At 43.0% G+C, this 27,826-nt stretch overlaps 2 protein-coding genes across 2 annotated transcripts; both read left to right on the top strand.

Annotated features, from left to right (window-relative positions):
* The first annotated feature begins 602 nt into the window (after positions 1 to 602).
* LOC147333606 (macrophage mannose receptor 1-like) lies at positions 603 to 5,551 on the top strand. The gene is made up of 4 exons (XM_086286408.1): positions 603 to 725; positions 914 to 1,288; positions 4,257 to 4,607; positions 4,884 to 5,551. Exons 1-4 carry the CDS (start codon positions 656 to 658, stop codon positions 5,228 to 5,230), a joined length of 1,143 nt encoding a protein of 380 aa, XP_086142534.1. The 5' UTR covers positions 603 to 655; the 3' UTR covers positions 5,231 to 5,551.
* An 18,360-nt stretch (positions 5,552 to 23,911) lies between these two features.
* On the top strand, positions 23,912 to 26,299 carry LOC147333605 (Fc receptor-like B). The gene is made up of 5 exons (XM_086286417.1): positions 23,912 to 24,024; positions 24,113 to 24,382; positions 24,471 to 24,713; positions 25,613 to 25,833; positions 25,940 to 26,299. The coding sequence occupies exons 2-4, from the start codon at positions 24,286 to 24,288 to the stop codon at positions 25,804 to 25,806; spliced, it is 534 nt and encodes a 177-aa protein (XP_086142543.1). The 5' UTR covers positions 23,912 to 24,024; positions 24,113 to 24,285; the 3' UTR covers positions 25,807 to 25,833; positions 25,940 to 26,299.
* The last annotated feature ends 1,527 nt before the right edge of the window (positions 26,300 to 27,826 follow it).

The following is a 27,826-nucleotide window of genomic DNA, read 5'->3' as shown; positions in this document are numbered from 1 at the left end:
TCATGTCAGCGTCAGAGCGATCCAGCAATATTGATCAGTACAGGCAGCGTTATGTTTATATTCTCAAAAATCAACAGACTCATATTCATGTTTCTGTCACAGAGTGGTGACCTTTTCAGGTGTACCTCTGCTGTCACAGCCCTCCCCTGCACCTGCACCACCAAACAAACAAGGAAGTCATATTTAGATATTAGAATGAAACTTCCTCGTTCTGATTGTTGGACAGTTCAGTGTTTCTTCTTTCTCCTTTCCGTAGCAATATGTAAATGAGTCTGTATATAACTCATATTAACAGTGTGTCTTTGAGTCAGGGGTAAAAACTGTATGTTCATATTGAAATACTCAGTACAAAGAGAGAGTGTGTTAGTACAGATGGTTATTTACTGCACAGCTGTCTGCATGAACACCAGAGAAGAACCAGATGTAAGTTTCAAACCTGCAGGCTCATTTCATGTCTGTGTACAGAGGTGCTGTGTGGACCACATTTGAACTGTTGCTTTTTTCTTCATGGACAATTTTAAACAGATGATCATTTATTAAGAACAATCATATATTTCTTACAGCAGTGTGTGACAAACTAGATATCTGAGTTTAATATAAAGTGCTGCGTGTCCATCAAACACTGAAGAGCTGCTGGATTCATTGTTTCCTCCAAATGACAGAAAAGTCATTTTCATGTGACAGAGCGACGATGCAGTGGAGTCTGTTTCTGCTTCTTCTGATGGGTGAGTGATCATTTTACCAGGGCTCCTGATTGTTTCCACCTGAAATCCTTTAGTTTGATCAGGACTCATTAAACAAATGAACCCTTACTGAGAAAATCAAGGATTGACCTGTAAACTGGACAGTTTGATGGGAACATGAGTTTCCTGCTTGTATCAGCAGATATTCAACAGTATTTCTTCTGTTTCAGGTCAGTGTGTCTTCATCACATGTCAGCTGTATGAGTACCACTTTATTAAAGAAGAGATGAGCTGGGATGAAGCACGGGCATACTGCAGAGAGAACTACACAGACCTGGCCAAAGTGTTTGACCTGACAGACATGAGAAGACTTCAAGACTCTGCACAGAGTCAAACACAAGCCTGGATTGGACTGTACAGCGAGCCAGGAGACAACAGGACGTGGCACTGGTCTCTGCCGGGGGAGGAATACACTGAAAATAAGACCTGTTGGGCAGCTGGAGAGCCAAATGATTATGGTGGCACCCCTGAGAACTGTGTGATAATAGAAGACAAATGGGCTGATTACCCATGTACTCACACATCTCAGTTCATCTGCTATGACGGTGAGGATATGTGGACAGTGATATAATAAAATATTTAATAATGTTATAATTTAGTTTATAATCTGTGTTGTATCATATGTTCCTGAAAGAGACAGTTTGAAGAATGAGGCAAATTAGCTATCCACAAACTTCCAGAAGCTTGTGTTATAACTAAGGATGTACAATCATCAGTGTTTCCACTGCAAAGAGCTACGAGGCAGGGTTGTCCTCTGTCCCATCTCCTCTTTGCATTAGCACTTGAACCTCTAGCTGAGGCCATTCGGCAGCACCAAGATGTGCACAGTACAACAGTGGGTGAAACAAATCATAAGATAGCATTGCTGATGTTATTCTGTTGTTCTTTTCAAAACCAGAACTACCAATACCAGCCATTATGCCCATTATATATGAGTTCAGCTCATTCTCTGGTTACAGAATTAATTTTGGGAAATCAGAAGTCTTGCCGCTGGGTGATCAGATTAACTCTTTGCCAGATATTTCTAATCCCTTTCAATGTTCCCCCAGTGGCTTCACATACCTTGGGCTAAACATTACACCAGTTCTTAAAGACTTATGGAAACTGAACTTATCACCAGTTTTAAAAAATTAAAATTTATTAAGATTTAGATAGATGGCAAAAATGGCCTCTTTCTCTTATGGGGCGTTTGAGCCTAATAAAAATGAATATTGTCCCACGTTTATTATATCCCCTACAAAGGTTACCTCTATGGATAACCCAGAAGGTTTCTTGTGATATAGAAGTCTTTTTAAAATGTATCTGGGATGGCAAGAAACCTAGATTAAGAATTTGAATTTTACAACTGCCTACTGATAGGGGAGACTTAGGGTTACCAAATTAAAGTTTTTATAATTGGGCATGTCATGGCTGTGTTTTATGGGAGTGGCTACATGCTTATCTAAATTCGCATTCCCACCTAGACTCTTGGTCTACTTCACCTTCTTCCCTTTGGAGCTTAGCTGTCTGTGACAAAACAAATTACAAACTGAGATTAAGAGTATTCCCAATTATTTATGATACAATAAGGGTTTGGATGGAAATGCGTAAAAGGTTGGGTAGAGAAGACTGCACTTCATTCGTGACTCCTTTATTGAGAAACAAAGACTTTGTTCCAGGAATGTCTTGCAGTATGTTCGATGCATGGTGTAGAATATATATACTGGAAGTGCTGGGTATACAAGTCTGGCCTAAGTCTTCGGTCTGAAAGACTGCAGCAGTGCAGGACTTTAATTAAGCTCCATAGAGGAAGTTACATCAGAGCTTAACATGTTTAAACCAAATGTGATGCAGCCAGATATGAACTTATAGTTGTAGCAGATGCAGTATATATATGAGAAACAGGTAATACTATAATTAGTAGGGCCAAAGATAACTAAGAAACAATCATAACACATCATCTACTACGACACAGCAATATTTTACAATGTCCACAAGGGGTCAGTGTAAAACCATAAGTTGGCTAAATAGCTTTAACGGGCACAATCTGTGGCACAAACAACTATAGCTATTATCATACCAGTTAACTTGTCAAACATAATAACACTTACAGGTTCATTAACGCTCACGTAATCACGCGTTACAACTAATAATGATAATGGATTGCATTTATATAGCACTTTTTGAGACCCTCAAAGCGCTGTATAATTCCACTATTCACTCACTCTCACACACTGGTGGAGGCAGCTACAGTTGTAGCCACAGCTGCCCTGGGGCAGACTGACAGAAGCGAGGCTGCCATATCGCGCCATCGGCCCCTCTGGCCATCACCAGTAGGCGGTAGGTGAAGTGTTTTGACCAAGGACACAACGACCGAGACGGTCCGAGCTGGGGCTCGAACCGGCAACCTTCCGACTACAAGACAAACTGCCAACTCTTGAGCCACGACCGCCCTGCCATGCTCTGCTGCCTTTTGCCTCTCACTCTGCCTCTGCGTGATGCGCACATGACCACTGATGTGCTTCCCTTTGGGTGCGCTTTATTCTTGCCTTTGGACATCCTGAGGCTGAGTCAGCAGGGAATTTGCATATGTGGCATAAAAACGGATGAAGGGTAACTGGCGACTTGTTTCAAAACAACACACTGATGAACTTTGAGCAATTACAGTCAGATTTTAATATTCCTAGAGACCATTTTCATTTTATATGATGATAAGGAGACATTTCTCATTAAGCGAAAAGACAGAACCCATTTCATTTCCGCTTTTTATTCTCTTCTATAGACTCTCAGTAGCAGCACACTGAGCGCTATTCATAAATGGGAAAGAGATCTTAATATTCAAGATACCAAAGAGGAGTGGAAAGGATCCATTAACATAGTTAGATCCACTTTTACTTGCAACTGCTTGCGAGAAACCCAATACAAAATCCTATTCTGCCTATACATAGCTCCTAATGTTTTGCATAAGATCACACCTCATATTTCCCCCTTCTGTAGTCAATGTCAGAAAGAAACTTTTTTTCATTATTTCTGGGAATGCAAACTCATCAAAAGATTTTCGAGATCCACATCTCAAGAATTAACTAATATTTTTAAGAATCAGATCCAAGGGGACCCCTCCTATTTTCTTCTCCTCTTGCTTTTAAGATGTCCTCAATAGGACAATAGGTAAATAGGAAGTGAGTGTAAAGGACAACAGTTCACTCTTTTTTCTAAATCTGTGGGTAAATGGATGAAAAATATATTTTTTATTTTTCTCTTCTTTTTTTTAAATTTTCTTTTCTTCACCCCCCCTATTTTCATTTGTAAAGGTATGTAATCACTTTAATGTATGTAATTTCCTTTGGGTGTTTTTTTCATTTCTTGTTTGTCTGTGTTGTTATGTTTTTATGCTTTTCCTAATAATGACTAAAAACTGTTAAAAGATATGAAAGTTTGAATAGATATAGAGACGAGAAAATGTTTGTTTTTGCTGAGAAAGAAAAAGACAAATTAGTTGAAAAAGATGATGGTTTTTTGTTTTTCTGTTGACAGCAACAATGAAAGACAACAAAACCTTTCATTTGATTATTATGGCGATTATGGCGAAGAAGACCTGGACTCAGGCTCAGAGCTACTGCAGACAGCATCACACTGACCTGGCCAGTGGACTCGATCAGATATACAGTGAAGAGTTTAAGAAGCTGCAGAAGTCTACAGCCTCGTGGATCGGCCTGTTCAGAGACAGCTGGAGGTGGTCAGATGGAAGTAACTTCTCTTTCAGATACTGGGACTCATTTAATGATGGACTAAACAACAGGAAATGTGCTACGACTCTGTTGGGGAGATCAGGAAGATGGAGCTCTGCTGGATGTGACCAAAGAAAGCCTTTCTTCTGCTATGATGGTGAGTTTACACAGATTTATCTCAGCTGTTTGTCCAACAGATGAACTGCTGGAGTCACTGAGAGGATTTAGGTCAGTATGTTTCTTCAGCCACTTATTTCTGCAGGTGAAGATGTTTAGCTGATGGTTGGAACAGAGATTTCTCTGTAGAGCGACTGATTCATCTGAAGAATCACTGAAATGTTTTCTTTTGTTCTTCCAGTGAAACTGGACCAAACATCCAGAGACTTCAAGTCCAGATTTTACTGATTTCATGTTTTCTCTGATTTTATGGCAGATAAACTGATTCTAATCAGGGAAAACAAAACCTGGGAGGAAGCCTTGAATTACTGCAGACAGACACATCATGACCTGGTTTCAATCAGCAACCCTGAGGAGCAGCGATGGGTCCAGGAAAGAGCCAAAAACGCCTCGACTCCTTTCGTGTGGCTGGGACTGCAGTATGGCTGTGCTGCACGTTTGTGGCTTTGGGTCACTGATTATGTAGTGTGCTATGAGAGGTGGGCTTCAGGGGGAAGGACTGAAGCCTGTGGCATGTCTGCAGCCATGACCACAGGAGGGCAGCACGAGTGGGTCAGTCAGAGGAGAAATGAGACATTTAATTTTATTTGTATAAAACACTAAAGTTTAAACCTAAAGTCACTTCTTAGCTGCACATGTAGATTTTCTGGGGTGAACTCTGTGTTTCTGCTCAGTGTTTACAGTCTCTGGGTTTGAAAATGACCAACAGATTGTTACCTGCAGCTTAGACATTTGCAGAGAGCAGTCTGTGTTTCATGTCCTCTCCTTTACCAGAGTCAGGAGCATCTTGGTTTCTTCCTTCATTGTTGCTGGATTGGTTCATTATTAAACTGTAGCAGGATGTTTGTTGTATTTAGTTCAGATAAGGTGAAGGTTTTAATGTTTCTGCTTCATGTGCTGTAAATCTTTGTATCACACCATTGTATCCTCAGCTTCACTAAAAGCAGGTAAAACCATGTTTGTGTCATGACTCCATATGAGCTCTATAATCTGATCATGTTTGTTAATGTAGCCAAATAAACCTTCTGTGGCGGAGGTGTGGTCCCGGGCTCGGCTGCAGGGGAGGAGCGGTGCAGCGAGCTCAACGGGAGGGTGCTGGGGAGGCCGGTGCGAACACAGCTGATGGCGTTTGGCCTGATGACGGTTTCCTTTTTTAGTGAGACAGGAGAGGAGCGGAGGGGAAGCTGGGAACAGCTGAGACCGGAGCTGTAGCTAACATACATTTGAAGATTGTTTATGGAGTTTTCTCAGAAGTCTGAAGAGATTTTTCCAATTTATTGTGATTCAGTGTTTTATTATGAAGGGAAATCCTTTGAAATCTATATGAGTGACAAACAGGACGTGTGCTCTGTGAATGGTGTGATAGAATCAGAGGTTTTCTCAGGCTGCACTCATTCATATAGAAACAAATCTGAAAGCACAAACCTCCAACAGTTGATTCTGTTCATCTGGACGTAGCGTTTTGTGGGAGAAAATTTCGTCACTCATCCAAGTGACGTCTTCAGTCTCAGCTGACTGCAGGTTTCCACAATCTTATAAACAGTACATTTGCATGATGACCTCCCAGCCCACTGATGGAACAATGGGCTGGGAGGTCAGTTCCTTAATCTTAATTATACAAATTCTCATGACCATTGATCAACAACCCTTAGGCCCCCTCCTCGACTCAGAGATGGTCTTTCCCTTTTCACGTAAACGTAAACCAGCGTTCCGAACGCTGGTTTGAGCGCGGAGTCAAGGAGACCACTGTCATCGGTGCAACAAATGATAATTTGACAGGCGCAAATCAACAGAAGAAAAATAAAGGCTAGGTTTGTACTAAGTTAGAATATTTCTTTACTGATTATGTTAGACATTTAATGACTTAAATAACCTACAGGACTGAACTTTTGATAAGTTGACAGATCAGCTCTCAACGACTAAAAGCTGCTGTTGTTGTTCTTCTCTTGGATTCATTCATTAACCTGCGTCACGGCCAGACATTCCACTGATTAGCTCCCCCTGCTGGTTCAAATATCTGTCCTTTCATAAATGGTAAATGGTCTGTATTTGTATAGCACTTTACTTGGTCCAAAGTACCCCAAATCGCTTTACACTATACACAATCTTCCACCCATTCACACATACTGGTCACACTGGTGATAGCAAGCTACAGTGTAAAGAACGCTCCAGTTTCTCCTCAGCTAAAGGAGACATTAAAGGGAGCACTGAAGCTCCTTTCCTTCATGTTGGGAGATTGCACTGGCCCTGATTTTGGCTGCAGACACTTCCTGTCACATCTGTCACTGTGGAGCTCTCCTAAGCAACTCCATCCAACCTCCACCTGCAGCAGCTTGCACTGTAAGCAGGAGAAGCTGGACAAAGTGTTACAGAGGGGCTGTGAACGCAGCAGCAGCTCTTCATTCTGCCTGCACATGTATCTGCTCCTGCTGGATTCCTCTTGATTTTATGATAAACATATATTTCTGAAATATTTCCTCATATCCTAACATGCTGACGCTCGTCCTCTGTGAGCGGTTGGTGTCTTGGCTCAGGTGATCAGTTTCTGTTTCAGGTCACTTTCTACATGCTGATCATAACATGCAGGTGACCTCAGTCAGGAGGATGATCCAGGTGTTGTGTTTACCTGTCTGCTGTGGTTTCTTACAGATACCAGACTGTATCAGCTTGGAGCTTTTGTCCACAGCTGTTGGCTGGACACTCAGATAAACACTAACTCAAAACTACACTCAGATGTTGTGTTTAACCTTTGTAGAAAAGCCCCAGAGCTCTCTCGCTCTTCCTCACTTTGCAGAAGACCAATTAGTGATCAGAGTGCATCACACCTGTAGTCTTCACATGCCTGAAGCAGAGGAAGGGCCACGATGAGACAAATCACTGTTTCTGGATCCTTTATTCCTTTTCATTAGGACTGGATCTGTGTGTGCAGATGAAACACGTAGTTCCTGCTTTTCCTTATTTGTCATGGATTTGCTGTGTTAGTGAGTGATGGTTGTACTTGTAAGCTCAGGTCTGCAGGTTTCTGCAGGTGTTAGCATGTCTGGTGCTGGCAGTCACGCTTTGCTTCATAAGATGAGGCTAAGTTGTTGTTTCTTGCTGTTTGTTATGATCTACTTTATTCATCACTTTTCCAGAACCACAAGCAACTCCATGTCCCTGTGTGACCTCAGTCAACACTCCTGCCATTAGAATCAGACATCTTCTTATGTTCTGGTCAGTCATCCTGCTCCTGCTGGTTTCTTCTTGATATTAAAATAAACATACACTACAAACAAAGAGAGGAACACTTGAACAACACAATGTAACTCCAACACAAACACACCTCTGTGAAATCAAACTGTCCACTTAGGAAGCAACACTGATGTTGTGTAATGGAATAGACAACAGGTGGAAATTATAGGCAATTAGCAAGACATCCCCAATAAAGGAGAAGTTCTGCAGGTGGTGACCACAGATCACTTCTCAGTACCTTTGCTTTCTGGCTGATGTGTTGGTCACATTTGATCAGTGATTTCACTCTAGTGGTGGCATGACACGGAGTCTACATTATTATTGTACATTATTGTACTTTATTGAGCCCCGTGGGGAAATTGCTCTCTGCATTTAACCCATTCACTCAGTGAAGCAGTGGGCAGCCATTGGGCGCCCGGGGAGCAGTGTGTAGGGACGGTACCTTGCTCAGGGGTACCTCAGGGTAGCTGTTAAGGGGAATCGAATCCCCGACCTTCCGATCATGGGGCAACCACTCTAGCTACTGAGCTATCCCTGCCCTGTGGCAAGTGGCTCAGGTAGTGCAGCTCATCCAGGATGGCACATCAATGTGAGCTGTGTCAAGAAGGTTTGCTGTGTCTGTCTGTATAGTGTCCAGAGCATGGATGCACTACCAGGAGACAGACCAGTACATCAGGTGTCATGGTCCCGGGCCATGTTGGCCCAGTATTCTTAGTTTCTTGTATTTCTGTATTTCATTCCTTATTTAGGCCATGTTTCCTGAGTTGCCCTGTTGTGTTGTTCCCTAAGTGTTTTCCCTTCGTGACTCTTACCCCCTGTGTGCCCCTCTGTGTATTCATGAGCCCTCGTCTCTCTTTGTGTTTATTCCCTGTTTCCCCTGCCCGTTATATGTCTATGTTCTCCCTGTGCTCTCTCTCTCCTCCGGTCTGAACCCCCATGCACTTCCTGTTTTACTTTGTGCCTCTCGCGCCTGTATACGTCATGTTATGTTCACCCCGCCCTGTCTCGTTATGGTTATCTATGTCAGCTGTGTTCCCACTTCCCTCGTTTACCCTCGGTGTATTTATGTCTGCGTCTCCCTCAGTTCTGTGTCGCGTTCTCCCTCATGCTGTGTGGATCTCCCTGTGTCTCTCTGAGAGTTCTTAGTTTGTGGTTTCCCAGTTTAGTTTAGTTTGTATGTTTGTTCTACCAGCAAATAAAGCTGTGCTTTGAGTTCATCCCCCCGAGTCTGTGAGTCCTGCATTTTGGGTCCAACTCCTGCCTGCCGCATAGCAATTCATGACATCAGGAGACGTGGAGGGGGCCGTAGGCGAGGAACAACCCAGCAGCTAGACCGCCACCTCCACCTTTGTGCAGGAGGAGCACTTCCAGAGCCCTGCACAATGACCTCCAGCAGGCCACAAATGAGCAGGTGTCTTCTCAAACAGTCAGAAACAGACTCCATGAGGTTGGCATGAGAGCCTGACATCCACAGGTGGGGCTGTGCTTACAGCCCAACAATGTGCAGGACACAAGATTAGCAATTTCGCCACTGGTGCCTTGTGCTCTTCACAGATGAAAGTAGGTTCACGTTGAGTAGATGTGACAGACGTGACAGTCTGGAGATGCCATGGAGAACGTTCTGTTGCCTGCAACATCCTCCAGCATGGCCAGTTAGGCAGTGGGTCAGTAATGGTGTGGGGTGGCATTTCTTTGGGGGGGGGCGCACAGCCCTCCATGTGCTTGCCAGAGGTAGCCTGATTCCCATTAGGTACCAAGATGAGATCCTCAGTGAGACCGTGTGTTGGTACAGTTGGCCCTGAAAGACCAAGGCATTACCGCTGTGGACTGGCCCGCCCATTCCCCAGACCTGAATCCAATTGAGCACATCTGGGATATCTTGTCTTGTTCCATCCACCTACAACACGTGGCACCACAGACTGCTGAGGGGTTGGTGAATGCTTTAGTCCAGGTCTGGGAGGACATCACTCAGGAGACTATCGGCCACCTCATCAGGAGCATGCCCATGCTTTGTGGGGAGGTCATACAGGCACATGGAGGCCACACACACTGAGCCTAATTTTGACTTGACATTGGACATTACATCAAAGTTGGATCAGCCTGTGTTTTTTTTTACTTTAATTTTGAGTGTGTCTTCAAATCCATATCTTCATGTGTTGCTACATTTGATTTCTGTCGATAATTCTTGTGTGTTGTTTTTTTGTCAGCACATTCAACTATGTACGAACAAAGTATTAAGATTATTTCATTCATTCAGATCTGGGATGTCTTATTTTTGTGTTCCCTTTATCTTTTTTGAGCAGTGTATGTTTCTGACATATGCTGACTTATTTCCTCAGATACTAACGTGCTTCAGCTCGTCCTCTGTGAGCGGTTGGTGTCTTGGCTCAGGTGATCAGTTTCTGTTTCAGGTCACTTTCTACATGCTGATCATAACATGCAGGTGACCTCAGTCAGGAGGATGATCCAGGTGTTCTGTTTACCTGTCTGCTGTGGTTTCTTACAGATACCAGTCTGCATCAGCTTGGAGCCTCTGTCCAGAGCTGTTGGCTGGTCACACAGATGAATAAGAAAAGTTCAAGGTCAAATGAAGAGACAACTATCCCTGCAGTAGACAGCTCTGTGGCGATGTGTTTCAGTACAGTAGTTACTTTATAGGTGATAACAGTCTTCCCTGGGTTAATGCACAGTTTCCACTATTCAACATCTGAGTAAAAATAGTTGATGTTGTGCTTTGATGATGAAGATCCAAGAAAAGGAACGTCGACATGTCCTGTACAGCGTAACACCCGCCTGTACACACGGCATCAAAAACGATAATCTGTTTGTGTTTTTTTTTTAAGCCAAATAACTCTTTAAAGTACAAGCAAGAATACACATGACATACAAGAACCAGTAGACTAAACACGTGGCCCCTCTACAGCAAACGTACATCACACACTTTATATGTCACAATAAATGGAAAGAACTGCAGTTCATAGTGCTGTGACAAAGGATTCACATCTTTCCTCTTTTCTTATTTTTGTACAGTTTTTAACATGTTTCAGATCATCAAACAAATGTTAATATTAGACAACGATCACCCAAAATAAATATGGAATTCACTTTTTAAATGATCCTTGAATTCTTGGGGGAAAGTTTTTCAAACCTACCAGCCAAATGTGAAAAAGTGATTGGTAACAAGAACTGCAATCAAGCTCTTTTGTTAACTAGCAATGAGGAACTTTGGCCCACTCTTCTTCTTCTTCTGCTTTTTTATAACCTTGTATTTTGTCATTTTCATGACAAAAAAGCACTAGCAAAACAAAAACAAGTACAAGCAGGCAACCAGGATGTTAACATTCTCTGACATAGGACCATGGAAACCAAACAGACCAAGACCAACGAGAGAGAGATTTCATAAGGGGAGTTTATAACCTTATAGTACAGCGTTCCAGGATTCTGTTTCAGTCAATGAGGTATCTAGTCACAAAGCTCCACCTCTGTGGGAAGATGTCCAGTTTCAGTTGCAAACTTGCTGTCACTCTCCTCCTATTGTTTTTTTTAGCTATCAATAGGAGTATTGTTAGAATAGTTTCTGTCGGGACTATAGGTCTATCTAGGTATAGAGAGAAATAAGTTAGTTAATTAGTGGAGAAATAAGTTAGAGGATTTTGTCTGTTTCTTTTTTGATTCTTGTCCAGAATCCTTGGATTAATGGACAATCCCAAAATGTATGTGAATAATCTCCTGTTTTCCCACATTTTCACCAACATAGTTCTATATCAGGTTCTTTATAATGTGAGGAGATAACAAGAGCTGTATTAAAATCTGAATTAAAATTTTCAGTCAAATTCTCTCCACAGTTGACTGTTTATTCCTTTGCGACAGCTTTTACAGAGCTCTTCCCACACATACATCATCAGTAATTTTAACATTTAAGTTTAGTTCCCATTTCTCCTTAATACATCCCTATTTTAGCAGCATTTATTTATAAGCTTTTTGCATACATATCCATCTAAGTCTTTAGAGGGGAGTTGGAACTGTTTCTGAAGCTGGTTAAATGACTCGAGCTTTGTTCCATTAAATACTTGATATATAGTATGAAGGCCTGGATTGGCCCATGTCTTAAAGCTACTGTCCCACACAGAAGGCTGGAATTCTAGATTGCCTCTCACTGGTACGGCCTTTGAAACAGATAAATGACTACAGATGCTTGTTTTCCACATCTTCAGAGTATGTTTTATGGGGTCCACTCTTCTTTGAAAAATAGCTTTAATTCAAACACCTCAGAGGGTTTTTCAGCATGAATAGCCTGTTTAAGGTCACATCAAAGCATAGACTTCAGCTCAGCATTAAACACCATTATCCCCCCCAAAGCTGCTTGACAAATGTCACGGGGTGGAAAGGGACAAGTTACCTAGGGTTTTTTATTATGCATGTTTTGCTGTGTTTTACCTTTTTTAATATTTTAATATTGTACAGTGTTGTATTTTTATGAGTTTTATTGCATGTTTTTGTAGTATTTATTGGTGACTTGTCCTGGAAAGACTCTGCCCCTCCCTGATTATGACCCTGACACACCTGGGAGGTCCCAGAGGCCAATAAGAGGGCCTGGCAGACCACAGACCACAGGCTTGAGAGACAGGCAGCAGGGATGGTTAACTAGGAGTGGCAGGTGACGGCTGCAAGTGCTGGAGTTGGCATTGGTGAGAGTGCTCAGAGACGCAGGGCGGCTGGTGAAGGTTGCCGTGCAGGACATTGTAGAGCATACGATGCTGTTTTGCTGCTGGGATAACTGGAGGCCAGATCACGGTGGGAAATCAGTGGCCAGAGGGACAGCGCCCTAACTGCCACGGCGAGACGGGCCGGTGCTGATTGGCGTGCTACAGGAACGCGGCGGGCAGAGTTAAGAGCTCTGCCCATCCGGGGTAAGTCTCCTGACTTATCCCACTCTAATGAACGGTAGCCACTAAAAGAGTAGTGACTGTCGCTGCCCCTTTTTTTCCAGCGCGTCGGAGCGGAGAACACGGACAGGAAGGCGAGGGCGCCGCCGGGTTTCCCCCTTCTACACTGTTTGCCTGGATTTCTACTTTTTAGTGACTTTTATTCCGTGGCGGAGCCACTGGATGTTTAATGTTGTGTTTTATTGATTTTTATGGTGTTTCCCCCTGGCCAGGGTTGTTTTAATTCATTTTATATTTTTAACTGTTTAAGTATAATAAATTTTATTTTCAGTCACACATTTTAATTCGGTGCATTCCCTTGACTGCTCCACTGCTCCGTCCGTTTTTGAGGAGGGTTTCCCTCCTTCAATAACACCTGTGTTAAATCAAAATCACATTCCCACCGTTACATAACTGGCGTTGTGCGACAGGATACGAAGTTAAGAGCAGTTGGTGGTAGCTGGGGGAATAGCAAATATGATGATGTATGTGTATTCCAGTGTCCCAGTATTGCTGTGGTTTAAAGGGATAGGCCAAATAAGAAGATGGAGGATTAACTGTTTGTAGCTTTAGCCAAGGGCCCCCTGACAGTGTGCGCAGACATGAGTGTTTGGCCACAAGAAGAGGAAATGAGGAACGTCCCGCCTAGGTTGTCGTGGGAGGTCAGCTGCAGGGTTGCGGGGTAATGATTTGCTGCTAGGCAGCAGTGCTTGGGATTAAGCACAAAGCCAGGTTAGGCCTGGAAGTATCCCTACAGTAGCAGCTAGGTGCACCTTAGGACCTTATGGCTTCTGGGTAGCTATGCTATGGTAAATGGTAAATTGCCTGTATTTGTATAGCGCTTTTTACTAGTCCCGCCTAGGGACCCCAAAGCGCTTTACACACCCAGTCATCCACCCATTCACACACACATTCACTGGTGGAGGCAGCTACAGTTGTAGCCACAGCTGCCCTGGGGCAGACTGACAGAAGCGAGGCTGCCATATCGCACCATTGGCCCTTCTGGCCAACACCAGTAGGCGGTGGGTGAAGTGACTTGCTTAACGACACAACGACCGAGACTGTCCCAGCCGGGGCTTGAACCGGCAACCTTCCGACTACAAGGCGAACTCCCAACTTTTGAGCCACGGTCGTCCATGGGTACGTGAAAGGGATTGCTCGTTGTAGCATTTGACTGTATGGCGCACTTTGCTATATTTTCGCTTGGGGGTAGAAAAAGGAACCGCACTCCAAGAAGGCTGCATGACTGGAAGCTGGGCCTTAGCAGGGACTGCTAATCTTTCAGTGTGGGGGGATGTCACGTCGTGGAAAGGGACTCTGTTAAATCAAAATCACATTCCCACTGTTACACAAACTCAACAAGTTAAGGGTTGCCTCCGTCCTGCCGCCCTCATCACGTTCTACAGGGGCACCACAGAGAGCGTTCTGACCAGCTGCATATATGTGTGTGGTTCAGAAACTGCAATGTTGGCCATCTCAGCCAGTTATAACGGATTAAAGTAGCTGCATAAATCATCGGAACATCTCACCCTCTGCTCTAGGACATCTTCCACAAGTGCTGCATCAGCAAGGCCTCCTGCATCGTGCTTGACTCCTCACATGGACTTTTTTCTCTCGTTCCATGTGGCAGACGGTATCACAGCATCGGGGCCCAATCCTTCAGACTGCAGATAGCTTTTCCAACAAGCCATCAGACTCTTGAACTCATTACCTGCTCTCCCACTCCCCCTCACCACACATACCCACACAGACTGTTAACTGACTCTATTACACTCAATACCACTGCATTTAAAAGGGTGGAGTGCCCACTCCGGGTCGGGGATGAGTTCCTGTCCCAAGTGGACGAGTTCAAGTATCTCAGGGTCTTGTTCGCGAGTGATGGGAGAAGGGAGCCGGAGATCGACAGACGGATTGGGGCTGCAGCTGCAGTAATGCGGACGCTGCACCGGTCCGTCGTGGTGAAGAGGGAGCTGAGTGTAAAAGCGAAGCTCTCAATTTACCGGTCGATCTACGTCCCTACCCTCACCTATGGCCACGAGCTGTGGGTAGTGACCGAAAGAACGAGATCACGGATACAAGCGGCAGAAATGAGCTTCCTCCGAATGGTGGCTGGCCTCTCCCTTAGAGATAGGGTGAGAAGTTTGGCCATCCGGGAGGGGCTCAGAGTAGAGCAGCTGCTGCTCCACATCGAAAGGAGCCAGCTGACAGATCTGCCTAATTTTCACCAATACTTCTTAGCCAACAGGCTTCAGTTCATCTCAGAATGGTCAAAACATACCTTCCTAGATGAGCCCTGGCTAGATGTTGAACAGGCACTATGCAAGGATCTAGAGATTTCAGACCTACCATTTATTAGCTCAAACATCAAAAGACATGAATGCTTTAAAAGTATCAACATCAGCTCCTCTCTGACAGCATGGTGGGAGTTTCTAAAAATATCGGAGTCTTCATTAATCCCATGCAAACGTACACCTATCTGGAATAACCCTGACATATTACAAAACAATAATATGATTAATTTCCCAGAATGGAGTTGTTAAGGAATTAAATACTTAGAACATATATTGGAGGGAACAGAATTGATCCCATTTGACAGACTAGTTGCACAATATGGGATCAACAAGAAAAAATTTTTAGAATCTAAACAAATTAAATCCATTATAAAAAAGAAATTTAACCTCAGTCAAGTTGAATTACAAACACCACCAAGTGTGGAACATTTCCTTACTCTTAAATCCCCCAAATTATTATCTAAAATATATAGAACACTTTCTAAATTAGATGAATCAATATCCCTTCCTATTGCAAAGTGGGAAGCAGATTTATCAGTCAGTTTAGTCCAAAACTTCTGGTCTCAGATTTGCTTAAAAACTTTTAAATTGATTAAAAATCCCAGTCTGCAATTAATACAATACAAAACACTACATAGAGTGCACTGTACAGGTCATCGGATGTTCAAGATGGGCTTTACATCTTCCAACAACTGCTCACACTGTCAAGGCAATACACCAGACAATTACATCCACGCTCTTTGGTTCTGTCCACCAGTTCAGAAGTTTTGGCGCGAGATATGTGAAGACTTATCAAAGTGTCTGAAATGTAACATTCCAACTTCCCCCTTAGTGTGTTTGTTGGGCAGCTTAGATAATGTCACTTCAGAAAAGAATATAGCCCATATGGTTTTCACTGCCCTATGCATAGCCAAGAAAACAGTCCTCATGAACTGGAAAAAAAAAAAAATCTTAATTCTAACCAATATAGAAATTATCTATTAGATTACATTAGTCTTCATACAGCCTCTGCCACCACATCAGATCAATTGCTCTGGGCTCCTTTTATCAGCTCCATCACCTAGTGGGGGTGGGGGGGTCATAGTTTGGTCCCGCCTTCACTGTTGTGATTGGTGTGGGGGTAGGGACAGGCTTGGGGCGTCCTTGGGTGGTTCCCCGGAGGCATCTTCCTTGGGGGGCTCAACCCGGGGTAGCGGTCGTGGGTTACTGACCTGGTAGCCTGGCTGCCCCGGGGTAGGTCCGGGACGGGAGTGGGGTTGTGGGGGTGCTCCGTCTCCAGGCTGGAGCCGTGGCTGGGCCTCGGGGGCTTGGGTCCTGGTTGGTGTGTTGCCAGGGTTCTGGGCGGGTGGGTGTATGGGGCCCAGCCCTGGCGCAGGGTGCCGCCAGTGCATCGAGCCACCTGGGGGGCTCTTCAACTGGTGGGGGAGATTGTCACATCTTGCAGGAGCTTTCCTCCCCTCAGGAACTCTCTGCAGGAGGGGGAGATACAGGAGAGGTGGAGGAAGATCTCAGCCTGGGTGTCTATTGTCTCGTGTAGTCTGGAAGATGAGTGGATGACAGGGTTGGTGCAGTTTTCTCTGTGGTGGTGTCGGGTGCGCTGTCCTGGGCTCTGTGGGGTCAAGCGGCGCTGCTGTCCTGGGCCCCGGTCTGGATGGGCCTGGGCCCCCTTTCCCTGGCGGGTCGCGGAGTATGGGGGTGCCTACTGGGGTCAGCGGGGGAGCTGGCCCTAGCGAGGGGTCACTTGCCCCTCCCTTCCTTCCCTCCCCATCTCCAGCTGCCTCCCTCTTCCTGCTCCACCACAATCACCCACACATGCAGGGCTGTTGGGTCTGTGTTTCCACAAACCCCGCTAATTCTAGAGACTTATTCATCATGAAGAAAACAAGACAGTCGATCGATCCATTACTTACGCAAGGGAGGCCTCTCATCTGTGTCCAGCATGACAAAGACCCCGATGATGGCCTCCTCTCGCTGCCTTTTATTGACAAACTTCAAACAATAGTTTACTAAACACCTCCCCTTGCAACCCCCTTTGGTTACAAAGACAAGGCACTGTATGTAAATGTATATGTGTGATCGTGTGTACAGCGTCTCTTTATGTCTGTCTCCACGTTGGTTGAGTGTGGAGTGAGTGCATATGAGAGCATGAGGGTGGGAATGGATGTTTGTGTCTGTGTGTGCCTGTATGTCTGTGTCTATATGTCAGGTTGGGTATCAGACGCCACCTCTCTGGGGACATCTCAGGCCCTCCAAGGTTTGGAGGGCCTATCTCCACCCACCACCACTTCCCCTGCCAGTGGCGGACTCCCTCAGACATCGGTGCGTTGGTGGGTCTTTGTGTCCAGAGATGGGTGTCCAGGTACACACCGGCTCACTCCTTGGCGGCTGCTTATCGGGGCCTGGAGCCTGGGGCTCGCTCGGGCCACTTCGGAGGTGGGGTGCCCCCGGCCTCTCGGCCTGGGGCTCGGTCACTCAGGCGCAGCTGGCTGCGGCGGAGCTCACGGGCGCGTCACTGCAACTCCCCCTGGCTTCTGCTCCGCGGCTGCTGAGTGAGCCCTCATCTGGGACTCTCCTCAGCTCTTTCTGGGACAGTGGCGCGGCTGCCCCTCTGTGGGTCTTCCTTGGTCTCTTGTGTTCTGGGGGCCTCTGGATGTCTGGAGTTTTGATCTCCTCCATACCTGCTTCATGCCCTGGAGGACGGGGCTGTGGCCCCCCCACACCCTCTAGCAGATCATTACATGGAGGAACCTTTTAAAAACAAGCGCGTCCATGCTCACAGGTGTACACACGGGTGATCACACACACAAACTACACCCCTTTTGGTTCCTACCTCAAAGCACACTGTGTTCTGTTGATCTTATGTGCTGCACAATAATGTTTAACATTTAGTATTTACTCTCCATACAGGTGATCCAGGTGTTTTGTTTGTCTTTCTTTTTTTTTCTTCCCCCCTTTCTCACCATCTCTTCTCCCCTGTATTTTTCCTTCTCTCCCTTTTTCTCTCCCTCTTCTTTCTTTCATTCTTTCTCCCTGTCCTATCCCCCAGTCATGTCTGTCCCGTCTTTAAAAAACGAAAATAAAATAAATACATAATTATAATAAAGTTCAATCAAATGGACCAATATGGCAAGACCATGATGATCCACTTGGTAAAGTATATCCGTTGGGCATCTTTCTTGGCCTTCAGACAACAATTCTGATGGCTAAAGATCCAAACGGGTCACAAAAAACAAAAAAAAAAAACAAAAGCCACTTTAAATCATTAAACTGTAAATTGTAGATTTCAAATTCTAATTTATTTTGATCCTTTAATCCTTAGTCTTAAGTGTATATTTATTTTCTTATTCCTTTTATATCTATTTGTTTGGTCATCGCATATCTCTATATACTTCACTGTATATAGCTGAGATCACAATAAAGTTTAAAGGTGGAAAACAGGAGGAGTGATACACCTCCTGCTTTAAGGCCTGCAGGTATCAGGTTGTGATGTTCCCCTTTATCTTATAGACAGGAACTATTTTTTGCATTGACACAAATAATTTGTGTGAAATCCTATTTGATGCAGAACACCTGATTGTTCTGTAAACAGTTTTAAATGGTTATCAAAATATACCTTAGCTGTGTATAGGAATTTCTTTTACTTGTGTATTAATCACATTATTTTATTGTCTAACGCCTTGATGCTACTGGATTTTAACAAGTCTCACACTCATACATTAAGACAAATGGTGGGGGTCTAGTAAGGAAGTTGGGGGAAGCAGACAGCTCCACAGGAAGAAACTTTTGTCTCTTCGAGGACTCTGGGAGGTAGCAAGGGAGTGTGAACCTGAAGGTGTGAAACAGCTGTGTACTGCCTTTTGTTCCTGAAGAAAGTATTTAACTGAGAGCCATGCTAGGCTCAGGGAAACTCTGCTGACCTGCCCCGCAGTCATGCAGGGTCTCCACAAGCTTGGTTTTCTGTTCTTTATGTGTTTTGATTAAAGAATGTTAGCTACCGCTCGTCTGCAGGCTTTATTTAATGGAAAACTTCCACAACAGCTGCATTTTTAGGTAAATAGCTAAATAGCTAGAAAATAACTAAGGTTTTTATAATCTACAATTTATATTTGAATTTCAAGTTGAAAATAAAATAAAATTCATTAAATGTGTTTGAGCTTGTTACCGTAAAAAAACAAACTTTTTTCTACGCAGAGTTTTTTTTTGTCTGATTTTAGATCAATTGTGTTATTATACCAATGAAGTAATAACAGTAAATTCAGACATGTGAGGTTGTGCTGAAAAGAATGATACCAAACAAGGCAAAGTAAATAGTTTTTAAAGTTGAAATGTAGAGGAAACATCAAAAGCAGTCAAAAACGGCTCATTATACCCTGGACCTCAGAGGGTTAAAGTTATTTTTTAAGAAACGCAATAGTTACTTTTCCTAGTAATTAGTTACTTTTAAAATATTGTAACTCAGTTACTTTGTTAAAGAAGTAACTACTAAGTATAACTAATTACTTTTTGAAAGTAACTTGGCCAACACTGCTGATGCTGACCTCTCCCAGTTTGAGTTCTGACTCACTGTCCAATCAAAGCTCTTTGTTTCTCTCCTCACTTTCTTCCAGCAAAGTTTAAGAACGGCTCATGTTGAACCATCTTGATCACATCACTGTAAACTTGTCCAGTCATTTTCACTCCACCCTCCATTTTATTGATATTGTGCCATATTGTAAGGTGAATACAGTATTACAACAACAGAAAGAAAACTTGAAGACTAATCCAGTGTTGGCTGTGGTTGGGAGGCCTGTGCTGTCTGAGCATGATGCTGGATACTGGTTAACTTGTACGTGTCTGAAACACATGATCAGGACGCGACTGGCACAGGTGTTTATCTAGGACAGCTTTTATTGTGGAGGTGCCTCCTGTCAGAGTGCTACAGCTTCCGGTTGAGAGTCTCCTGAGAGGAGGGTGAGGTCCGAGGCAGTGAGGAGCTCTGTAACGGGACTGTGAGGATGAAAATGAGGCTGCTGTCTGTGATCCTGCTGCACGGTAAGAATTTCCAACCTCTGATCCATCACACACTCTGAAAAAGCAGCTCCTTCAGTGTGTGTGTCTCCTTTACACAAACACACACAGATGTTTGCAGGGTTTATGTTCAGCCTCTGTCTGCTTGGACTTTGTGAAAGTTTCTAAAATACCACAGGTGTGGTGGACAGCGGGTTTGTTCCTCTGGGTTTCTTACCTGGATCAGAGTGTGTGTTAATAACTCTAAACTCTGTTAGAGAGTCTGCAAACTTTGAGCTCATCCACATGTAAATGCTCGTTTAGAGCAGTGAGCACAGAGTTTGGAAAAACTTCTTAAAGAGAGAAGGTTGTCATAAACTCTGCTTTTTTATAAAGTCTTTATGCATCAGAGCTGTGTGCCTTTATTTGGCTTCATGCTACATGTGCTTTGTTACCGTTTACAGGCTTTATTGATCAGCACCTCCTGTGACAGTGCTGGAGATCGATTTTGTGCATTTTATGTAAAAAGACTGTTTTTTTTTTCGTTTTTCCAGTGGAAAGTCTGCACGTTCATGTGGACACAAGCCTGTTCATGATACAAGTCAGGGTGATGCGGGGGTGGGATTGACAGTTTCTAATGTAAAGGACACAGAAAGAGAAAGAGAAGGATGAGACCGTTACACTGCTAATCCAGACGACTCTCCGCTAGTCTGTACTTGTCAAAACTGGCATCTTACACCATGAAACTGTTCTTACACTCTTGTTTTATAACCTGTTCAAAACACTGACATGAGTCCACTATCAGATAAGATCATTTGTAACCTTCACTAAAGCTGTTTCTGTGCTGTGATGAAACCTGACTGAAACTCTTCAAATAAGCCATTCCTCTGCAGATGATCTGTTAGCTGTGTGACAACTACTCTTTGATATAAAAGGAAGGTTGGATACTGGCGTATAATTGGCTAAGGCTCTAGAGCAGCGGTCCCCAACCCCCGGGCCACAGACTGATACCAGGTGTGAAATTTATGGTTTTCAGGGTTTTTATCTTTATATTTTTATCATTTTTATCAGTAATTCGGTTTCCATGGGTCTTTTCCCGTGTGTTATGACCAAATCTTCTATTTTAGGTACTGGTACTGGTTTTATTTTGTTGTATTTATCCGCAACACCTTAAAGGGTGGCCCGTAAAAACATTGTTGGACAGAAACCGCTCCGTGGCTCAAAAAAGGTTGGGGACCGCTGGTCTAGAGAGTAAAGGTTTAACTACAGCCAGCTTGAAGGCCTGTGGTGCTTAGTCGATTATTAGAGATAGGTTAATGGCTACCCTGGGTAACAAAATTCTAATAATCAAACTGGAAAAATGTGGGTTTAGGGGTGTAGTATTGGATTGGATAAAAAGCTATGTGATGGATCGACAGCAATATGTAGAAATAAATTAGTTTAAATCTAAACTGGTGGATATTGAATGTGGAGTACCTCAAGGATCAGTATTGGGTCCAAAAATATTTATTGTGTATATAAATGATATTTGTAAAATATCGAAGTTACTAAAATATTTGCAGATGATACCAATATACTTTGTTGAGGTGTGGAATTGCAAGAGGTTTTGGACGTGATCACACAGGAGTTAAACACATTAAAGAAGGGGTTAGATAAAAAGAAAATGTCATTAAATTTAAATAAAACAAAATTTATGTTATTTGGAAATTATAAGAAAACATTAACATTGAAATTTGTGTTGATAATGTATATCTAGAAAGGGTTAATACCATAACATTTCTTGGTGTGATCATTGGTCATAAGGCCTGTTGGAAATCACACATCACTTATGTGAGGGTAAAGTTAGCTCGGGGCATTGCTGTCTCGGGGAACAAAACAATTTCTGGATAGGAAAGCATTGTACATGCTATATTATGCTTTACTAATACCATATATGAGTTATTGTGTAGAGGTTTGGGGAAATACATATAAAAGTAATATTCAGACTATAATCATAATGCAGAAAAGGGCTATTAGATTAATAAATCAGGAGGGGTATAGGGCTCACACAAACGTACTCTTTATTAAGACGCAAGCTACAAAATTCCAGGATCTGGTGAAGTTTAAAACAGTGCAAATAATATATAAGGCAAGGAAAGGTTTATATCACTACTGACCTTTATTTCTTCTTTTAACTCATTCTAGAATTTAACTCCCGCTGCTGAAATAGACATCCTTTTCAAAGTTGTTCTTACTCTTTGTATTTCTAAATTCCACTTCCCTCTAAACTCAAAAAATAAATTTTAAATAAGTATAAGAATGAAGAAAATGCAAGTAACCCAACACAGTAGTCAAAGTGATGTTTATTTTCTTTTGCAAATCAGTAAATCTAAATATATTTTTACTTGAATATGAGAAAACAATTGTGTGTGTGTGTGTGTGTTTAGATAGAATGATGAAGAAATGATTAAGATGTCAACCTAAGGGGTCAGAGTTAAATAAGTATATACTTCTGACTACTCCCTTTCAAACAACTGCATGGGATGATATTATGAAATGTTGGTGAATGTATGTGTTTGAAATAAAAATGAACTGAACTAAAATATTATCACTTCTGTAGTTGGGTAAATATCTGCTGTATCACCAATAATGATTGAAATTATAAACTAACACCCTTTTCAAATGCTATCTGCTCTACATCATCATCATGTTGGCCAAGAGGAATCTAATCTGTCACCATGCCTGTTCACTAAGAGATGAGCAGCTTTATGATGGCGCTGTCTGTGATGACAGGAGATTATGATGGTCCATTTTATGTCTAATGTCTTTTCAGATTTAATAATAATAATAATGGATTGCATTTATATGGCGCTTTTCTAGGCACCCAAGGCACTTTACAATTCCACTATTCATTCACTGGTGGTGGCTACAGTTTTAGCCACAGCTGTCCTGGTGCAGACTGACAGAAGCGAGGCTGCCATATCGCGCCATCGGCCCCTCTGGCCAACACCAGTAGGCAGTAGGTGAAGTGTCTTCCCCAAGGACTCAACGACCAGGACAGAGAGAGGGGGATCAAACCGGCAACCTTCCAGTTAGAGATACGCTTCCCAACCCCTTGAGTCACGGTCGCCCCATATGTAGATTAAAGCACTGCTTGCCTTACCCATCCAGACAGAGCACACAACACTCCATGGATGGAGTGTGGAGCATAAGTCCTTCCCTTAAATCTAAGCTCTCTACGTCCTCTCATGTGCTTCTTTCTTATCTTCTTATCTTTCTCCATCTCTGAGTGATGTTAGCTCTCTTTCTTTCCTCTCTTTGAAATACAGCAGCTGGACCTTTAACTGTAACACACTGTGAGACAAACTGCACACAAACAGTTTGTGTGTTTGCTGATGTTTGTTGTGCTCATAGAAACGCTGCATTTGAAATGACCTGACTTATAATAAACTGTTAATCCCTTTATGCTCGCTCCTCTTCAGCAGGGCTAGCTAGATGCTGAAGTAGTGTGACTTATTGCCCCGCCCACTTTTACCCGAGTGCACTTAATTACAGTAACGAAGTATTTTTACTTTGGTAATGCCCACCTCTGTTGATGAATCATGTAGGATTTAAGAGAATGAAGCTCGTACACCAGGGGTGTCAAACTCCAGGCCTCGAGGGCCTGGAGTTTGATATCTCAGGTTTGATATCTGCAGGTTTTATATCTCACCCTGGGTCAACACACCTGACTCCAATGATTATTTTATTACCAGGTCTCTGCAGAACTTCAAGACATGTTGAGGATGTTTTAGCTATTTAAATCAGCTGTGTTAGATCAAGGACACATGTGAAACCTGCAGAACACAAGGCTTGGAGTTCCCCACCCCTGTAGTACACAGTCACACTTTCTCTGACCCTCAGTGACCTCTGACCTTCAGTGACCTCTGTCCTCCTGTTGCAGGTGTGTGTGTGCTGCATCTCTCTGCACTGACTGTTTCTGGAGGTGAGTAGATGGAAGTGAAAACCATCAGTGAGACTCCAACAAGAACACAAATACATTTAGTCTGTCTGTGTATCTGTCTGCCCTTCAGTCTCTCTGAGTGTAACTCCAGATCACAAGCAGTTCTTCAGTGGTGGTGCTCTAGCGATTCTGTCTTGTGATGATGATGATGAACAAAGAGTTGATGGATGGACAGTGAAGAGGACCACAGGAGCACTCACTGAGAGGTGTGGAGCAGCTGAAGGCCTTGTTCTTAAAAATTCTATGTGTCAACTCAAGTTGCGTAACCCCTCTGATGGAGCTTACTTCTGTGAAAGCTCATCTGGGCAGCGTAGTGATGAAGTCAACATCATTGTTTCAGGTACAGATGTTCCAGCTGTGTCTGTATGACTCTGTGTGTTGGTGGAAGTCTGTCTCTGTATCACTCTGTTTGTGTCTCTGTTGGTCAGCTGGTTCCCTGATCCTGGACATCCCTTCATCTCCTGTGTGGACAGGAAGTAATGTGACTCTGCTCTGTGAAAGCAGAGACGGTGAACCGAGGAAGTCTTATTTCTATAAAGATGGGGACATGATTGGATCTGATCTTGAAGGAACGTTGACCCTCACTAATGTTCAGAAGTCTGATGAAGGTCTCTACTCGTGCTCCACTGAGGATCATCCACATACTCCTAAAAGCAGGCTGACAGTCAGAGGTCAGTGCAATGATCTTTCTTATTCAACCTCTTTTCCTGGACTTTAGTAGAAATGTCATAGAGATCAATGAAAGGTGGTAGGTTATATCTTACTTTATCGATACATGTTCTCTTAATGTATTCAGGTCACATAAACAGAGCAGCCAGAGAAAATTATCCCATCATTACAAAGGTTGGAATATTAAAGAAGGAACAAAGAAGTCCATCTTCACTGTGGTGGCACAAAACCTCTATTTGACTTTAAAACTCTGCTGGATTTACTAAAGAGACAGGTTGTGACTGACAGATGTGAACATTAGTTTCTTTTCAGGCCCATGTTTCTCTTTCAAGAGGAGAATATTTGAATGAATCACACAAATGTGAGTCACTAAGGTTTAACCGCAGAGAAAAGCACATCTCATTGCTGCTGTGAAAGATGCAGGGAGTCTGTTTGGAATGAGACCATCTCCTCTGCTGATCGGGCCCACCACAGTTGACACACCTGTCCATTGGTATTGTAGGCAGGCTTGCAGTCATGTGTGTGAGGACAGTACAGGAGAGGACTCAGGATAGGCAGAATCACTTGATCCAATCGTCTGCAGTTGATCCTGATCTAACTCATTTATTCTATAATGCTGATTTCTGTCTGCGGTCTTGGGATGAATATGAGAGAAGAAGATGGGTACGCCCAGACCATCACTGCACTCCTCTCCATCCTGTGCCTGATAAAGTCCATAAATAAAGACTTTCATGACAGACAGTCTCAGTGTATCCTCAGTGTAACCTGAAGATCCTTTCTTTAGTCTTTCAAGAATTCAGACAGCTCTGTCTATCAGTGAGGAAGCTTCCACAGACTACTGGAACTGATGAGCTGACCAGATAATAAACTGACTGAACCATCTTTGTCATTGTTCCTGCAGATCCTCCCACAGATCCTCCTCCTACTACCCCTAAAACAACCACTCATGCTCCCAGTACTACAAGCCCCCAAACTACCAAGAAAAAAATCCCTCCTGCTAACAGTAAATCAATAGAGGAAGATGAGGAGGTCGAGTTCGACTACACCTGGTCCCTAACCTATGGCGATTTTGTCCGTGCCTGGTTCTGGTATTAGTTCTGCTCCTTTGGAGGAAGCTAAAAGGTAAGAAGTGTGTCAGCTGAGTCACAGAGCACATACATGTGTGTGTTAGGGAAGGTCAAAGTTCACCAGCTTCGAGCTGAAATCACTGATGTTTGTCTCTGAACAGGAAAGTGAGGACGCACTCTGCCTTATGGACGACCTTCATCCTACTGTCTCTGATTGGCTGCTGTTCTGTGACATCATTGGCCCCTCCTGAAGCTCCAGTAACCAGTATAAAAGCAGGGGGTGTGTCTTCAGAGTGTCAGCTTTGCTGTTGTATCTTTACTGTCGGCCTGGGATTTTACATGTTTGGTCTTATTATGCAGCACTTCGTGGGTTTTTTAAAAAAAATGCTTTTAAGTAAAATATTTTGGGACGTTTAAAGGTTTTCCTGCAGCTCTGCAATGACTTGTATTTTCAGACATGACAGCTGTGACTGTGTGTGTATTACACAGGTTTTGCATTGTAATAATAAACTATTAAAGTTTCTCACCACAAACACATTAATGTCTGAGTCTTTGTTCAAGACTGCTGGAGAACAGCTGGTCGCCAAGCACAGCACCATGACAGGGTGGCAGTCAGTAGAAAAAACAGAAGATGTTCCTGCTCATCAGTGGGATGATATGTGATTAAGACTGTTAAATGGATGTTAATCCAGCCACTGGCCACGCCCACACTGCCTCAGCTCACCATCATGTTTGCTGTAAAATGTTTTAAAGGTAAAATATGATTTCTTCAATTAAGAAATTTTTATCTCAACCACACAAGGTGACAGCTTAGAAATCCCCCCCTACTCCTCAGTTATAAAGCATCTAAATGGGAGAGGCCGAGTTTCTGCGTTGTATAAATTATTTATGAAAAATTCCAAAGAATCAACACAGTCTATTTTAGAGGCTCGGAGGAAAGATTTGCAAATGGATATATCAGATGATGAGTGGTATAAATCATGGTCCTTGGCCCAGAGTCAGACAATTAATGTGCAATCTCGACTACTTCAATATAAATGGTTAACAAGACAATATCTTACACTGTCAAAAATGTTGTCAAAAAAAATATTTCAATTCAAACCCCCAGACACCTGTATTAAATGTGAAGTGGACAGGGTCACTGCATATGGGAGTGTCCACATGTGAAAATCTTTTGGGAAAAGGTAATAAATCTGTTGAGTCAAATTATTGGTGATGTGATTCCACTTCATCCTAAAATATGTACTTTAAATACATATACCCGAATAATTTTGTACCTGCTGCAAACAATAGAGCTCTGTTAACGACTGGACTTTTGGAAGCCAAGCGCTGTATTGCTATGTGTTGGAAAAATCCAAAAATATGTGGAGTATCTCAGTGGCTTAATGGACTGACATCTATACTATCTATGGAGAAAATAACTTATACATTAAGAAATAAACTGGACAAGTTTTGGGCTATATGGTCAAAATTCTGGAGAACTGCAGCGTGCACACTGTGGATTTAACAGCCTTAAACTCTAACTTGCTTTGTATATCTGTCCTTCCCTTCTGTTATGGTTTGCTTTGTTTTTGTTTCTATTACTATGTTGTTTCTGTTGTTGTAATTTTTTTTATTTTTTTATTATTTTTTTGTAATTTTCACGGTGCACCATGTAAAACCGGTTAAAACCAATAAATAAATGTTTTAAAAAAAAAAAAGTTAAGTATGACATCTTTCGATCTGGTTTACTTCCTGGAGGGTGCTAGCTTTCTTCAGTGTCTCTGAGTCATGTTGATGATGGGCAGTGAGGAGGACCGAATAAAAAACATAACACATTGTAAATGTGATACCCGCTAAGATCATTTCCTTTAACTTTGATGATGTTTTCATTTTAAAATCCCTAAATTCACTAGTTTAAACTAGAGGCCTAGCTCACGTACAGTACAGGCAGACACCGCTCACACTACAGTTATGATACTTAAAGCCCCATCTTTCTTCTTCTACTGGAAATCTACAGCAGCATCATGCTTCCATCTGCAGACGATCAAGCTTGATTTGAACTTTCT

The sequence above is a fragment of the Aulonocara sp. 'chitande type north' Nkhata Bay genome, linkage group LG3 (assembly GCF_057382095.1).
Source record: "Aulonocara sp. 'chitande type north' Nkhata Bay isolate Kocher_YH1m ecotype deep benthic linkage group LG3, A_spYH_male_GT1.1, whole genome shotgun sequence".
NCBI classification, from domain to species: Eukaryota; Metazoa; Chordata; class Actinopteri; order Cichliformes; family Cichlidae; genus Aulonocara; species Aulonocara sp. 'chitande type north' Nkhata Bay.
This window is presented reverse-complemented; position numbering and strand designations above follow the sequence as displayed.

What these genes read in the sequence shown, in the direction of transcription:
- LOC147333606 (XM_086286408.1), top strand. Translation starts at nt 656, where the DNA reads ATGACAGAAAAGTCATTTTCATGTGACAGAGCGACGATGCAGTGGAGT. An exon ending in TCAGTTCATCTGCTATGACG is followed by an intron (nt 1,289 to 4,256) that starts GTGAGGATATGT and finishes TTCTGTTGACAG; the next exon opens with CAACAATGAAAGACAACAAA. An exon ending in GCCTTTCTTCTGCTATGATG is followed by an intron (nt 4,608 to 4,883) that starts GTGAGTTTACAC and finishes ATTTTATGGCAG; the next exon opens with ATAAACTGATTCTAATCAGG.
- LOC147333605 (XM_086286417.1), top strand. Translation starts at nt 24,286, where the DNA reads ATGTGTCAACTCAAGTTGCGTAACCCCTCTGATGGAGCTTACTTCTGT. An exon ending in AGTCAACATCATTGTTTCAG is followed by an intron (nt 24,383 to 24,470) that starts GTACAGATGTTC and finishes TCTGTTGGTCAG; the next exon opens with CTGGTTCCCTGATCCTGGAC. An exon ending in AAGCAGGCTGACAGTCAGAG is followed by an intron (nt 24,714 to 25,612) that starts GTCAGTGCAATG and finishes TTGTTCCTGCAG; the next exon opens with ATCCTCCCACAGATCCTCCT.